The sequence below is a fragment of the Lipophrys pholis genome (genome assembly GCF_963383615.2).
Source record: "Lipophrys pholis genome assembly, chromosome: 9".
In the NCBI taxonomy this organism is placed as follows: domain Eukaryota; kingdom Metazoa; phylum Chordata; class Actinopteri; order Blenniiformes; family Blenniidae; genus Lipophrys; species Lipophrys pholis.
The window spans coordinates 29,484,398-29,500,105 of NC_137639.1; the positions used below are offsets into that span (position 1 = coordinate 29,484,398).

The 15,708-nt window shown below is 43.7% G+C and overlaps 1 protein-coding gene across 1 annotated transcript in view; it reads right to left on the reverse strand.

The window, feature by feature from the left end:
- Positions 1-15,708, reverse strand: part of rftn1b (raftlin, lipid raft linker 1b) — a 142,512-nt gene that overhangs the window by 77,844 nt on the left and 48,960 nt on the right. Inside the window, exon 3 of the mRNA XM_080471775.1 lies at positions 66-243. Within this exon, the coding sequence (XP_080327901.1) occupies positions 66-243 (178 nt within the window). The remainder of the gene's footprint in view (positions 1-65; positions 244-15,708) is intronic.

Genomic DNA, 15,708 nt, shown 5'->3' on the forward strand with positions numbered 1-15,708 from the left:
CCTGTCGTTCTCGCTCTCGTCTTGGTTGGACACGTTAATAGAAGTGGGCGTCGGGCGGCTCTTACCCGTCGCTGAGCCGGACCAGGATGGCCCGGTAGAGCTGGTGCTGCGGGCTGTTGGACTCCGGACCACAGGGGTGGATGAAGGGATGAACGGCTGCCAGAACGAAGCCCTGCTGGTAAAGCTCCTGCAGCTGACCGGGCAGCTCTCGCACCGACGACAGGCGCAGCGTGGAGGTTCCCCCTGAAACAAAGATATTCCACAACATGGAGGTGAGTTCATCTGCTGATCGAGCTTCTTCTGCAAAAAAAAAAAAAGATCCATCTGGAGGAGCTCTGATGAGAGTGAACAGTGTCACTTTAAGACATTTCTGCTCATGCACACAGCTGCACTGATTGTTCACACTTAATCATAATTCAGATATTCTTCTATTTATTCAGAGCAATTACCGAGTCTCCAAAGCAATCACAGCTCCGGATGCAGAAGACTTTCCTCGGAATAAAAGACACGTTTGTTTGTAGAACTTAAAAGTTGAACCAAGTTCCCTCGGATGGGAAGTAATTTTACTGTTTTTATCACTGCGAGTTGAATAAGCTGCAGTTCCTCAACACCGAATCCTGCAAAATCTGGGGAACCGATTGGCTTTAACAATCTGAACTTAAACATTTTGTTAACGAAGCCCGAGAAATTGTTTGGGATCATGAAGATGGAGTCGATCCGATCGATCACAGGAAGCTCATTTAAGCTCAGGGAGAACATGAAACATCTCAAACACAAAACCTAAACAATCTTTACATCCATCTTCTATGTCACATTCAACATACGTACGTCTGCAAACCATATAACACAGAGTGCCAGTTATAAAGTGACGTGAACATTAAAAAATTCAGACCAGCACTTTAAAGTACAAATCATTACAGTAAAAGGAACACTGAACCTTTCAGTTCCTTTCAGTCACGTGGATGCAGCGCCGCATTATGTAATCACGGTGCAATATGTAATAAGGTCATACATTTTCAACTCATTATGTAATAATCTGCCGCATTTTGTAATAACTTGTTAAATATTGCAACAGTTATTACAAAACGTGGGTGTTCTACTTTTTTTTATATATATATATATATATATATATATATATATATATATATATATATATATATATATATATATATAATTTGTTTTTTTATGTCATACATTTATCCCTTTGCATGGTTCTATGTTTAATAATGAGTTGGACTAGAATTATATGTCGCTCTTTGCTTTTGCTCACATCCTGCCAACACAGCAATAGTAGAACACAGGATCTAAATCAGGTGGAACTTTTTAAGTCACCCGCTATTGTGGCTGGTAGATTTTTAACGTTACAAGAAAACCAGTATTTCCACCAGTCATTTGTATTTCCTTGAAGAAATGAAACCAGATTGTAAACGCCACTGAGTGCATTTAATCATTTAACCCGTGTTTTGTAATAACTGTTGCAATATATAACAAGTTATTACAAAATGTGGCAAAGTTTATTAAAAAATGTGTTCGGGAATTTTATTACAAAATGCGGCGTTATTACATAATGAGTTGAAAACTCGTTAAATTATTACACAATGAGCCAGAAAACAAACACACTTATATTGGATTCATTTGTATTTAGTAGGAAGCTTCTTACCTCATTTAAATAAACAAAACTCACTAAATTCCCATCAAATTTTCACGCATTTTGCTCTGTAACAAACAGCTGTGGTGGCAAACTTCTGTCAGAACCTCAGCAGGTCCTTGAGCAAAAAGAAGCAACTCGAGGTTCATGATACCACTTTATAAAAGAGAAGTAGAAACTTAAGCGACTTATGGATACAGAATACTGATACCAGTGCTTCGTCAATAAAATTAAGCCTAATTTATATTCCAAATGCAAACAATAAACCAAGGCTATGTGTTGCCGTCACATAATATTCAGCAGGTTGCATCAAGGAGCTTTTCCCCCTCCGATACCGACACCCGTATCGAACCCGATACCCGATACTGGTGTGAAAACACAGCCGTTGGATTTCTCTTCCTTTATGTCATCATCTCTTTGGCGTCGTGGGAATGTTTCGCCCGACGACGCCGATCCGTCGACGAGGATCCGGCAGCTCAAATGCCACGACTGATTGAAGAGTCGTTCGTAGGGAGTTTGGTCAATTAGCTTTTGGCTCCAGCCTCTCAATCCGCCTCGTTAATAAGAGCAAATCAAAATCCAATCAGGGCTGATTGCCGCGGCTCCGTTTCACAGCGGCGCTCCGTTGCCCGTCACCTTGCCTGAATACCAGACAACCATCAGAGGGTGGATTTATGTAAGCAGAGTATCCAAGGATGTGTTTTTGGGTGATCCGATCACAAGTGGCGAGCCGTGGCGCAGACTGTTCACACTCGTGTGTTCCATGTGTTTCGGGCTCACCACTTGAGTTCAGATCGTATTAATACCTCTAAGATCTCGTTCACACTGCCGGGAAATGCGACCAAATTCTGATTTTGTTGCTCAAAAGTATTTATCAACTACTTGAAAATGCATCTACACACTGCCCAGCGTTGCCAGATATGTCAGCTTCCCCTAATTGGGCAGCCAAACTCTCTTACCGTTTAACTTTGTTTATTTTGTGCATTTGTGTATCTATGGTGTGTTCTTTAGTACACATTAAATAGTTTTATGGTTTTAACATGATTCCTACACAGGCTGAGATTTGGGCTGGTTTCTATTGAGGTGTTTGGGTTTTACGTTGTTTGGGCTGGAAACGTGAGAAAAGTGAGTCACATCTGGCAACCCTGGTTGCTGACCGGCGTGGCGTCCATTACTTCTGTCAACAGCATCTTCTGCGCTATGGGGCCCGAACCCATCGAGTCGGATCACGCTCAACAGTGCAGTCTGATAGAGGTCGGCTTTTAAATGTGACGTCAACGTTCACACAAAAAAAATCGGAATTGAGCATCATGACCTGCAGTGTGAAGGGAGCCGAAGTTGTTTCCGCTAAACGACCCGGTTCTGATACGTGTGATCCAGCTTGCTGGACGGTTCCTCTGCCCAGGCCGCTATCAGGCATCGTGTCTCTGCAGACCTCCAGGCACCGACGTCCGCGTTCTTTTCTAATTTCCTTGGAAAGAAACATTCTTCTAAATGAAAACGCAAAGCGCTTGGGGAAGTGAGTGAAATCACTTTGGGGTCTGTTCACACTTGACTTCACGGTTTGACACTTGATCACTCGAAATGCATGTTGATGCCAGATGTTGTCAGGCCCTAAACACAGAACATCCCTTCTCCACTTCCTGCGGTTAATCACATTCACATATGCACTCACACTTTGCGAGCGATTCAGGGTTTAACGTCTTGCTCAAGGACATGCGGACAGGGAGAGGTGATGGGGAATCAAACCTGCAACATTCCAAAGTTGTTCTCACTGAGGAATCCAACCCTGACCCTTCAGTCACAAACCTGCTGCTGCTGCGATCTCTCAAAATCAAAACTCCTGAATATCGCTGGTCAATCTGACCCAACCTGAACCAGCCATCGGTTACGGGCTTAAATACAAGTAGTGCCTTTCTGTGGGGAGTTTGCTCGTTCTCCCTTGGATCTCCAAATTCTAAGGCACTGCATATGGAGAACATGCAGAATCTGACTTGAACTCTGAACAGAGTGTTCTAACCAATACAGCACCATGCTACTGGATGTTTTATTCACTTCATTACTTTTATTGTACAGAATCATTCTAACCGTAGCTCGCTAATTTAAACAAAATCCCAAACCTCTTAAAAATCTGAGGCCTAAAGTCGTAGCGTTAATGAGGTGTAACCCGCGAGTGGTGATTAATAAACGGGAAACTTTGGGACGAAGTTGTTGATTGTTTCCTGTTGAAGAATCTCGGTCCTCCTCACTTAGAGGGATGAAAACCGGCAGCAGACAGTTTCTCTCTCGGGGAAGCAGCAGATGTGTTCCAGCGAGCTTCTGTCAGGCGGCGGCCAGCCGGGATGTTCGCTAACGAGCGTGGGAAGGGAGAGCGGGTCGGGGGTTCAGGAATGGGGGCAATTAGATTAGAGAGCCGGGGGAGGGGGGTGGGGGGTGGGGCACGAGAGGCCGGAGCCCGGATGCAGCGGCAACGCTGGACATGGCAACATTTACCGCCGAGGCCAAACAGCTGGGGCACGTGGGAGAGCGCCAACACAAAGATCTGGATCCAGGGGGTGGGGGTGGGGGTGGGGGTGGGGGGGATCTACAAGCTGTCACAAGACGTGGGAAATGTCGCTACGGCTAATTAGAGCCAATGAGACTGAAAGGTTCACATTCATGGGAAAAGTCAATGTGTAGAAGTTCAATGGGAGGTCGGGGGTGGTGGGTGGGGGGGGGTGGGAGTCTCAGGTGGAGGAACACAAGCAAGATGCTCACATCACTTTTGATTCATTTAGGCCGGTTTACACAACATTAATGTTTTCAGGTGAAAACGCAAAACTTTCGTTGTATTCTGGGTGTCCGTTCACATGAGGATGGTGCTCGAAATCAATGAAAACACAACTTTTTGAAAACCGCGTCGAAGCATGTAGCATGTGGCATGTGGCATGTGGTATGTGACATGTAGCATGTAGCATGTAGCATGTGGCATGTGGCATGTAGCATGTGGCATGTGGCATGTGGCCTGTGGCATGTGGCAGGTAGCATGGCTCTGGGTTACGTGCTGAGCGACGTCCACACGACAACGGCGTTTCATGTAACCGCATTGTTTCTGGTCGATCTTCCACATGACGTGGCGTTTCAGGAGTACGGAAAGTGCGTTTTAAAAAAAACGCCACCTCGCATTGACGTGTGGGACGGGCGAGACGGACATTTGCTGATGATGTCATCACCCGTGTTTTCTTTTCTGTTTTTGGTGTATTTCTGTGGCAGAGTTACAGCTCCACCTACAGACCTGGCATATGTACTTCATCGTAATGAGTCGCTTTGTGCAAGTACGAGTACCCCATGCAGTATCGGCCCTGTTACTGGTATCGGTGCATCCCACACACTCACTGCAACGTTCCTGCACTCATCAAACTGACAAGCATGTGTGAGAAACTATTCAAGTTTGTAGAGCTTATCATCGACTGCTGGAGGTTTTGGGGGTGGAAACAGCAATTTGAAGATTTCTCTGGCTTCAAATTTGATTTTTTTTTGGACCAAGTGTTTTTGCACAATCCAACAAAATGTTCAACAAAAATCCCATTAATGAGCCAGTTTATTTGCTTCCAGTTCTTTTGTTTGGAATGGGTTGTTGGTTTGATGCCTGGAATGAAGATCTGTTTTTAACAGTGTTGTACAATTGAAAATAGTAACAGTAATTTATCGCAGTTATTCGTTACGTCTTGAAAAAGTTATGACTTTGAATGCAAAATTTAAATAGCAACAGATGTAGCACTTTTTAATCACTATACATGATCAATCAGATCCTTATTTTCTTTAATTTCTATTGAAAAGGCCTGATTTTTATAAAATACATAAAAAATTTTATGTAAATACAAAAAGTTTTCAAATAACTTCCATCAGCACATTTACATTTAAAAAAAATTTTTTTACAGTTAGGGTTAACCCAATCATTTTTACTTTTTTAAGCTTTAAAGTTTAAATTTTTTTTGTTTTTTATTTTCCTTTTTTTGGAGTAACTTAAGGTATTTGGACCATTTCAACAATATTTGGCAATTTTGGGACTTTTTTTTTTTTTTTTTTAAGCTGTGCTCCCAATAACGGATGTATTGTCACGTAACATCCAGATTATAGAGCATCTTCCTCCTGCTCACTGATGAAACTTCATCTTTAGTTTTTGTATGACGAACTTTACGATCTGCAAAGCTTGTGAGCCATGGTTTTAGTCAAAAGTTCACATTTTTTTGCAGCTCTAGTAAATTTTGATTTGGGAAGGAAAAACTTGGCTGCAGCTTTGTGTCACATAAGAACCTTTACGATGAGTCGGGCCAAATAAAGACCGCATAAGCCCGACTTACAGCTGCAAATACGTCGGACCAGAAGGTTATTAGAGCTGGAATGTGCAGAAGAGATTGACCGAGGATTGTTGGCAGAGACGTGAGATAATATCTCGATCTGTCTGGTAGAAGCAACGCCGTTGTATTTGCAGCATCAGACGCGATACCCGATACTAGTATCAGTGCATCCCGACTTCAAACATCTTTTCTTTTTGCAGCTGCTGGACGCTCATCTATTGTCTCTGTGCAATGCATTGTGGGATTTAAACGTATTTCACCAGGAATATTAAATGCTGTGTTCACGTCAAATTGTTTGGTGGATTTTCTGGTGTAAAGAAGGCGCTACGTACCTACTCGTTTATAATCAGCATGTAATATGGATGTGGGGCATCTCGAGGCGGTGGGAGGTAAATAAACACACTGGAATCAAACAGTTGATGGTCAGGTCAATAAAACCTGGTAACAGAAGAGACTAAAATAGTTAAAGAGCCTAAAATAACCAAAACAGCAAAATAAGCTAAATTAGAAAAAGACGGTAAAACAGGTAAAATAGTTAAAATAGCGAAAGAAGCTAGAAAGACTGAAGTGGCTAAAATAGTAAAAAAAAAGGAGAGGCGATAACAGTGAATGACGCTAAAATAGCTAAAGCAGCCAAAATGGCTAAAGATACTAAATTCACTAAAGCAGCTAAAGAGTTAAAGATGTTACAATAAAGAAAGAGGTTAAAATATTGGACCATATCAATTTTATTTCCGCCTTTCCAATCACGATAATTGCTAACAACTGTATTTGTGCAGCAGCACAGTGAATGTGCACAGTGTCCTACACAGGAGAGAGAGAGGATTTTATAAAGAAAGAAAGAAAGAAAGAGAAAGAAAAAGAGAAAGAAAGGAAGAAAGAAAAAAGAAAGAAAGAAAGAAAAGATTTCTGGAGCAGCCCTGCTCAAGCCAATCAGGAAGCAGTTTCCTGTGATATAGCTACAGAAGTGATTCAGTCTGCCTGCAGGCTACAGATCCAGAGGTTCATTGTGAATCCACTGATGTAAAAAAAAGAGAAGAAGAAGAAGAAGCAGAAGAAGAAGAAGAAGAAGAAGAAGAAGAAGACGAAGAGGAAAATCATATGCCGTTTCCCTCTTTGGGCTGAGCGAGTGCTTTGTCTAAAAATACCAAATTTCTCAATCGCACTCTGTCCTACTGCGCCACAATGCAGGAGCTTTAGAAGGTAAAGAGCGTGGAGGAATTAGCACAAAGAAATAGGCCGCCCCCCCTACCCCTCACCCCACACCCCCCCACCCCAGCCCGTCCGCCTCCCGTCTCGCTGCTTCCCTCTGCCTTTAGAAATGGAATTAATCCTTCTGTGATCTCTCATTTTGGTTCCTTCCCTTTTCATTCCGGTGCAACATGACCCCCCCCCCCCCCCCACACACACACACACACACCGCACCAGGGCGCTATCGCATACCGAACCCCCCCTCCCTCCGGTCGAGATGAGTAAATAAGGGATGGTTTCAATTAGTGGGAGTGAAAACAGCCACCGGCGACTTCTTCGTAACTTGTCTTTAATCAGTGTGGGCCGCTAATAATCGTCTCTGGAGGCCCTTAAATACACGCTATGCTATGCTACGCTATGCTACGCTATGTCTATTCACCAAACCCTGACTTTATTTATCGTGCTGTCCCCCAGAGCCAAGCGACTTCTTTCCGAACTCCTTCCCGTGAAGGATGTCTACGCTCCGTCGAAATCGTGTCGCGCACAAAGACCTGGGGGGGGCCACACGGGAACGCCGCATTTAAAAACCACAATATTGGCGGACTATGTCCTCCAGGTGGCGTTGCAGAAGCTACTGATGCGAGCCAGAGGAGGAGAAGAAGCATAGACCTATAGAACTCAGAATTATATAGAAGTCTATGAGCGGCAGTCTACTTCTAAATTTCTTTGTGCTCTGTCTTCCTCTGCGTTTTTGGAGTATTTGGTGAGTCACAGCGCCCCTAAAGGCCTGGCATAGGTACTACATGCCCTGAAGCCTCGTGTTGAGCTGAGTTCATACTGACGTGTTGACGGAATTTTTTGTGAGAATGCCGGGGAGAAAAAAACATGTTTTTGTCTGGTGTGGACGAGGCCTTGCTTTGTCCGCGTACAAGTAGCGGCGAATTAGCGGCCTCGTAAGTGTCGGGTTTGTTATGAAGGGTGGGGCGGCGGAACCTACGCTCCATCACCGCGTTTACCCCTGGAAAAACCTTTCTAGCACACATTGACTGAGAAGAGGCCTGAGACTCGCAGGAATGAATCGCTTCGTGACAAATAATGAGGAAAAAAAAAGAGAGGGGTGGGGGTGGGAGGGGCTCTGGCTGACAACCAACAAATTGGTTTTTCTGGAAAATTGTGTTAGCGAAGCCGTCAAACAGACACCGCCATTAAAAACACGGGGGAGGGTTTGTACGAGTGTGTGAACAGCGGCACTGATCATCATCTTCCGGATAATGCGAGGACGTTGCGGCTGACGGAGCAGACGTCGGGAGAATCGAAGGCTGTTTACATTCCGGTGATCCTCCGATTGGCACAAACATTTAGACAGAAAACCGGCGGAGCCGAACGTCTGAATGTTAAATTCTGTGTTTCGCCGTTTTTCGCAGAGAATCAAGCTTCACACCGACATTCACAGCTAACAAGCTCAGAAAATCTCCCTCACATGATGCGGCCTTCTGGGACTTCCATGATCGCTGGATTATGTCATCTGAGAAAAGAAAATGTTTTGCTATCGAGCATGCTAATGCTAGTGCAAATGCTAATGACACCGACAGCAGGACGACTTTCTTCTTGGGTTGGTTCACTTTAGACGTTGTTTTCCTCCCCCAGGAAACAGCTTCAGAGAAATAACATCTTTACTAGAGCCGACAGCTTCAGGTAATGCTAATGCTAAAGCTAAACTACCAGCATATTATCATGCTAAGCTAACATTTATGCTACTACATGACAACTACAGATTAAAGGCTCTTCCGTACTTTCAGCATCAGCTTCAGGTAATGCTAATGCTAAAGCTAAACTACCAGCATATTATCATGCTAAGCTAACATTTATGCTACTACATGACAACTACAGATTAAAGGCTCTTCCGTACTTTCAGCATCAGCTTCAGGTAATGCTAATGCTAAAGCTAAACTACCAGCATATTATCATGCTAAGCTAACATTTATGCTACTACATGACAACTACAGATTAAAGGCTCTTCCGTACTTTCAGCATTGCGTGTTTGGAGACCGATTCATACTACATTTCAGGGTTTACGTTGGAACGCGTTCCGCAAAGCAACGATCCCGAAAATATTCCCACTTCCGGCGTTCTCCTCCTTTCCTAAAGTTTTTGATATTTAACTCCAGGAGTTCTGAGCCGTCTGGCTATTTTGATATTCTTTAAGGTATCGTAACGAAGAAGGATACTGGCGGATCTCCTCACATAATGGACGCGCCTCGAAGTAGACGTCCATCGTTGTTGTTGTTGCTCTGACTTGAAGGATCGGCGGTAATTGCACCGCGTCACCAGTTTGATTCCCATTGTATTGAAGACGAACAGTGTGATTACAGCCTGTTCACCACACAGAGAGATAATGAGTTACCTGCTGAAACACAAAGTTCAGATTGTCTGCGTGTGCTCGGGCTGTATTTGCATTTCCGTCATTCAGGGTGTACACAAGATGCAGACACATTGATCAGCCAGAACATTATGACCACCGACATATGACATCATCACACTTGGAGTGAGAATATTTTGTCCTTAAATTTGATGGCTAATGAGCCGAAAATTGTGTTTCTAGTCTGCCGCTATCGGTGTTTAACAAAAATAGCCCAGTGAAGAAAAAGCAATGATCTGACGACAACTGATACGTCTATTAAAAGTCCCAACTTGCAACTTACAGGATTTAATCTTTTGCCACCAAGCTTCAGAGTGTCAGTGCTGTTTTCAAGGGGGGCGACAGAATATTTAGCAGATGGTTATAATGTTGTGGATGATCGATATATGTCAGGTTTTATTATTTTTAAGTATTTTTTTTATGTAGATAAAGTACTCTTCACTTAACTTCCAAATGGTTTGTGCATTGTGAGATATTATTCTTTGTAGCTATCAGGATCTATAGGCAATATAGTAATATAAATTTAGATTGAATCGATTTATTAAATTGTAATAGATACATAGGAGAGACAGACATGAATAATGTTAATAAACACTCGTGTCATTTCAAAGACAAATTTGTGATTTTCTTCTCATATATCCAAAAGAATCTGAAAGTTTAGAACATGTTTAGCCATGCAGTACCCATTTGTACCACAAGGTGGTGCACTGAGTCCCTGAAAGAAGCAGCGGAGATATTGGGTAACGCAACGACTGCTCTACAGTTATCCCACTTGACCCAACGAGAGAAAACACTGAAAGACAGACTTCTGACTCAACACTGCCACCTAATGTACCACAGAAGTACGAGCAGAATGTCCCACAGTGCCCCTTTACAGTAACACATGCAATGTGTCCTCGTGGTGACACACACAGCGGCAAAAGTGTGTCTTTCATAAGACTTGTTTATGATTCTCGCTTCCCATGAATAATAAAAGAAAGAAGAAACTTTGAATTGAATCCGCTGACACCGGCTCACTTCCCCTCATAAAGCCGTCTGCCATGTAAGCACCTCTGAGCCGCGGCCCGCCGCGTTTCCATCACTCACCACATTTAAAAATAAATGAGTAAATATGAAATTAATAAGCTGAAAGATTGGAGCGCAGAGCCTCTGCACACACACACACACACAGAGGAATGGTTGGAGCACATTTGCATGGTGGTAGAAAATAGCCCGGCATATATTATCCACCCACTGCGACTGATTTCTGCTCCGGCCGCTCCTATCTGCCACATCTCTCATTTGGCGATATCGCCTCGCCTCATCACGATTAGAGAGTTGTTTGTTTCTGCTAATACTAACCGCTCAATTAGAGGCTGACGTGGTCATAGCGAGCCGCGGAGAACGCTGTGTTTTTCCGTTTCCTTCCACATTAGAAGGAGCTGATGAAAAATATGCTGCCGGGCCGCCGGGGGCAGCAGGAATTTATTTCTGATATGTGACTTTTAGCGTGGCTCCGCAGGCAGCAACGAAGCAATTAGATTTGCCCGTGTCCCGCGCTTCAATAAGAATCCCAGGTAGCTGATTTGTTTGGCTTCACCTAAAGTGCTTATGATGCTTTTTTAAAATTTTCAGCAAACAATGACTTCTGACTGACTTCGATGGTGGACGTCTGATACACCTGCACAACACTGAGGCTGCCCGCTAACATGCACTATGCCAAATATTACATTGTATTGCGATAGAATTTGCAATAAATACGAAAAGTATGTCTGGTGTGTTTCTTTTTTGGTTGCATTTTGCACAAATTCTGCAATTTTTGTGAATGAATTGCAATTAATTGCTCTTTAAATGGTATGGATGAAGTCTTTGTCCTTTACATTCACTCAGGACACTGATTGGCTCGAAGCCACCTGATCACAAGTTCAATTCCCCCCTATCAGAGGACCAATGGCTGCGGAGTATCAAGACGCATATGACTGTAGTTGACTTGTTTCATTGTAAACTCCTGTGTAAACACTGTAAATATCAACTTTTAACATTTAGTATTTCTATAGATTTTGCAATTAGAAGTGTTTTATTTGTGTAGATTCTATCGAATTGAAAATTAGAAGTGCTTTTTCTACTAACCGTTAGTGGTAATGTCAACCTGTCTGATAAACTGCCTGTTTTGTTGTAGTTTCTTGTCTTCTTTGCTCTTTTGTTGTTGTTTATGCACTTCTGAAAACTTGACTTTCCTCCATTGGGATTATTAAAGTTTCCATCCTTCCATCCATTTATCCATCCGCTGCAGGACTGAAGTTTGACCTCAGTACAAGATACAAGCAAAACAAAGCGACACTTAAATTCCAAAGGCTCACTAAATCCAAAATGATGCCGATTCTAAGGGTCATTACTTCCATGTGGTTGTTATGTATCGATGCTTTCTCAACAGGATGTGAAATAAAGTCCTGAAACACAGTCTCTGTGTGAAGCCGCGCTCCTTCATAAAGCCTTAATAAAGGCTATATGACACGAACATCCTGTAATTGGCCTTTTGGAGCTGCGTGTGCCGCCCCGCTCGTCTCTCTGTGAAGTAGTCATATCGTTATTCAGCGTCCAATTAAAATGGCCACGTTGTCCTCGGGAGCGCGGCGCTCCTGTGCGGACCACCTGCAGGATCCCCGCCCACTCTCAGCAGCCCGCCGTGAGTCATTAGGCTTCACGCCGCCTCAAAATGGAAATGGCAGATACTCTTCTGTCCACCACCTCCTTTTAAACCCCCCCACCCCTTAGCTCCGATCCCCCCCCAGCTTTGCTCCTCTTGCACATTTAGCCTCTTTCTCTGCCTCTGCTCTCAGCAGGGAATCTGCCCCACTCCCATTTACTCTCCACCGTCTCTGTCTTGCTTCTCCCACAAGGCTGCACCACCCCCCGCCACCCCCACCCCTCCATCCATTCCCCACTGTGTTGAGAAGAGCAAAATCTTTGAAGGGTCTCCACTGCTCTTAACCTCTTTTGCTGCCTCTACAAGTGAGTGTCTTATTTTCTGTATTTTTCTCTCATCTCCTGTCCTCAGTGTCAAGACAGCATCGTGAGCCGGGCCAGTGAATCAGTGGTGGGATGATGAAACAAGAAAAAAAAAAACGGAAGGAAAGGAAAGTGAGATCAGACTTTAGCTTGAACTATACTACCAGAGTAAATATTCAAATACAGTAGATACTCTCTGATGAAGCTAGAAGCCAATACCAGAGGACTGTGAGAGAGACAGTCATACGCTCGCATTCACACTTTAGAATCACCAATTGATCTTTGGCTAAGCCCCGCCCCCGAACGCAAACAAACCAATAGCATTTAACTACCAACTTCTCAAAATTTGTACATTCTGAGCTGAAACTCTGTAGAGAAGCGTTAAAGCTGGCCCCACTTGTCAAACGATGTTGCTGGGCCCCATGCAACAGCGATACGAGGTATCCCGAAAGCACAAACAACGGGTTAAATTAAATCCCATTTCCAAAAACCCAAAGAAAAGCTCTGGAAACATCTCTATTGTTCTTAGCTCACCAACACAGAAACATGCAAGTCAGCTGCAACGGCTCGTCCAGGTTAGCAACAGTAACGAAGGGGCGGGGCTTAGCCACTGAGTTGCCAAAGCAGGTTGTCTTCCAATTCCAACGTCAGACATTCGATTCCCCATTTCGCCCGTTCCGTATGTAGAAGCGTCCGCTGGAGATGAGTTGAACAGTAAAATGCACGAGGGCCTTTCACCATTGGGAACCACCAAACTAGACTACAGGAAGAACATGCAAATTCCACACAGAAAGATGGTTTCCAACCGAGAATATCGGAACTGTGCGGCGAGAATGTTAACCACCCCACCACCATGCAGCCACAACGCCACCATCAATAGTCTTTCTAAAAATGTGTTTCATGTAAAAATATTTGTCGTTTCTTCGATTGATTCTCGTCTCTCATGTCTTGTGTTACATGCTGTCCCCTTCATCCTTGATCGTCATCAACTGGGAGTGTCCCCGCCCCCGGTGTGTAAATGTTTGGTCCACGGTCTTGTAGACTGATGCATCAGAGTTTCCTTCCAGCATTCTGTCCCAGTTCTTGCATTAGTTCCTGCCCACGTCTCTGGATTTTCTCCTCTTCTGTACCTTTGTCTGTTTGGACTGAGCTCCCGTTACTGAACGCTGCCTGTTTCGGAGAAAAACTGTCTGAGATGTGCACTTGAATCTCTGTACTGGAAAATATTCTATAAATACGTCAAACAAAGAGGCAAAATAAAGTCCGTTTGTTCCATTTGAATGTTTGAAAGATTGTGATTGTTTCCTTGATTGAAACCAAATGAATAAATTTGTAAAAGTTGACTCTGTTTAGTTTTTGTCGCAGGGAGCCATCATGCATTGAGCCATCATGCATTGAGCCATCAGTTAATTACCGAGGACATCGGGGTATTCTTGGATCGTGTATATCTGGGTTTTAAGAGTGAGTCTTGATCGTGATGGCATAACTCCAGAGATCCGTAGTCCGTGCTTTCAGTGATCCAGAACCAACGGTCACGAGCTTTGGTTCTTCCCTGTAGGGGACGAGGTTTGCAGATACAAGCACCTGAAATGAGTTTCCTTCACAGTCTGGCCATGTGGGAGCAGCTCCGAGCAGAACTGTGACTTCTGCACATCAAGAGGAGCCAGTTGAAATGCTCCAGGCATCTAATTAGTACAACCCCTGGTGGAGGTGTACACGGCGGTCGTTTGGGGGAAAGGAGCCGAGGTGGGCTTGAGACCTGCTGGAGAGATTAAATCTCTGGGTTTGCCTCGGAAGGGCTCAGTGTCTCTGAGGAAGAGCTGAACGATGTTGTGGGGAAAAGGGAAATCCAGGCAGCCCCAAGTGGATTAATCAGAATTGAAGATGGAGGATTGGTAAGATCAAACCTCCAGTTGGAGCGAGGCGAAGCATGTGAGGAGTCGGAGATTGAGATGCGTCCAAAACATCTCCGGTTGGTCGAGGCGTAGACTCCACTTGCGGATACAAGCGTCCGTGGCCATTCTCTTCGGCACCATGGACGGTTTTAAGCATCAGGATTTCCCTGCTGACCAGCAGGACTGTGTATGGAAAGGCCTCAACAAAGAGTAAAGTGCCGACGGAACTGAACTGTTTTTCAAAATAAAACTCAATGCAGACAACCTGGAAATTAAAAGTTGGCATTTTCAAAATAAAAGTCTATTTGGCCTGGGACCAAATGCTCCCAAATCAGCGGTACCGGTCTGTGGCACACTGGTTTGGGGACCCCTGCTTTAACTTCATTGGACCCTTTCTAATTGTATATATATATATATATATATATATATGTATATATCTTATTTGATAACTTCTACGTTTCGTATAGTTTCCTCTTAACTAATCGAATCTCTTTTACGTTGGCAAAGCATCTCCTCTCGACAGTCAGAGCTTGATTGATGCAATATAGATTTGCACATAATTGTAGGTAGTGTAAGTATAAGTTTTTTTTTGTCAAACATAATACTGCCCATTAGACATATATTATAAAGCACTTTTTGCAAAAAAAAAATCATTTTTTTAAAGTTTTTAGATTAAGAAATTATGTTTATATAGAATCATATTGATAAAAAACAAATGGCACTTAAACCAACTTTATTTGTCCTGTCCACACAAGTAGAAAGGATCTTTCTTCTCCCCATTGTTCTTAAAAAAAGGGAAACGTGTGTGTCCACCCAACACCATGAAAAATGGTGACGTACATATGCCAGGCCTATAGGAGGTGCTGTAACCCTGCCACAGAAATACACCAAAAATGGAGAAGACGAGCAGAAGAGCATCCAAAAACTGAAAAATCACCAAATCCGACACCTTGCCTTATTAAACCAAACAGCATCAGTTGCTACTGCGGTTCGACCTGGACCAGGTAGTCCGCCATTGTTGTTGATGCTAAGTGACGTCTCAGAGAGGGTCGCGGGATTATACGTCGAGAGGCGGGGCGATGACATCATTGTTTTCAGTAAAATATCCGTCTTGTCCGTCCACACGTCAAAGCTGAGGCGGCGTTTTCAAATTTCTCAAAATTTCAAGAAAACCTATTTTCAGGCTCCTAAAAACGCCGCGCCTTGTGGATTACGTGAAACGGCGTT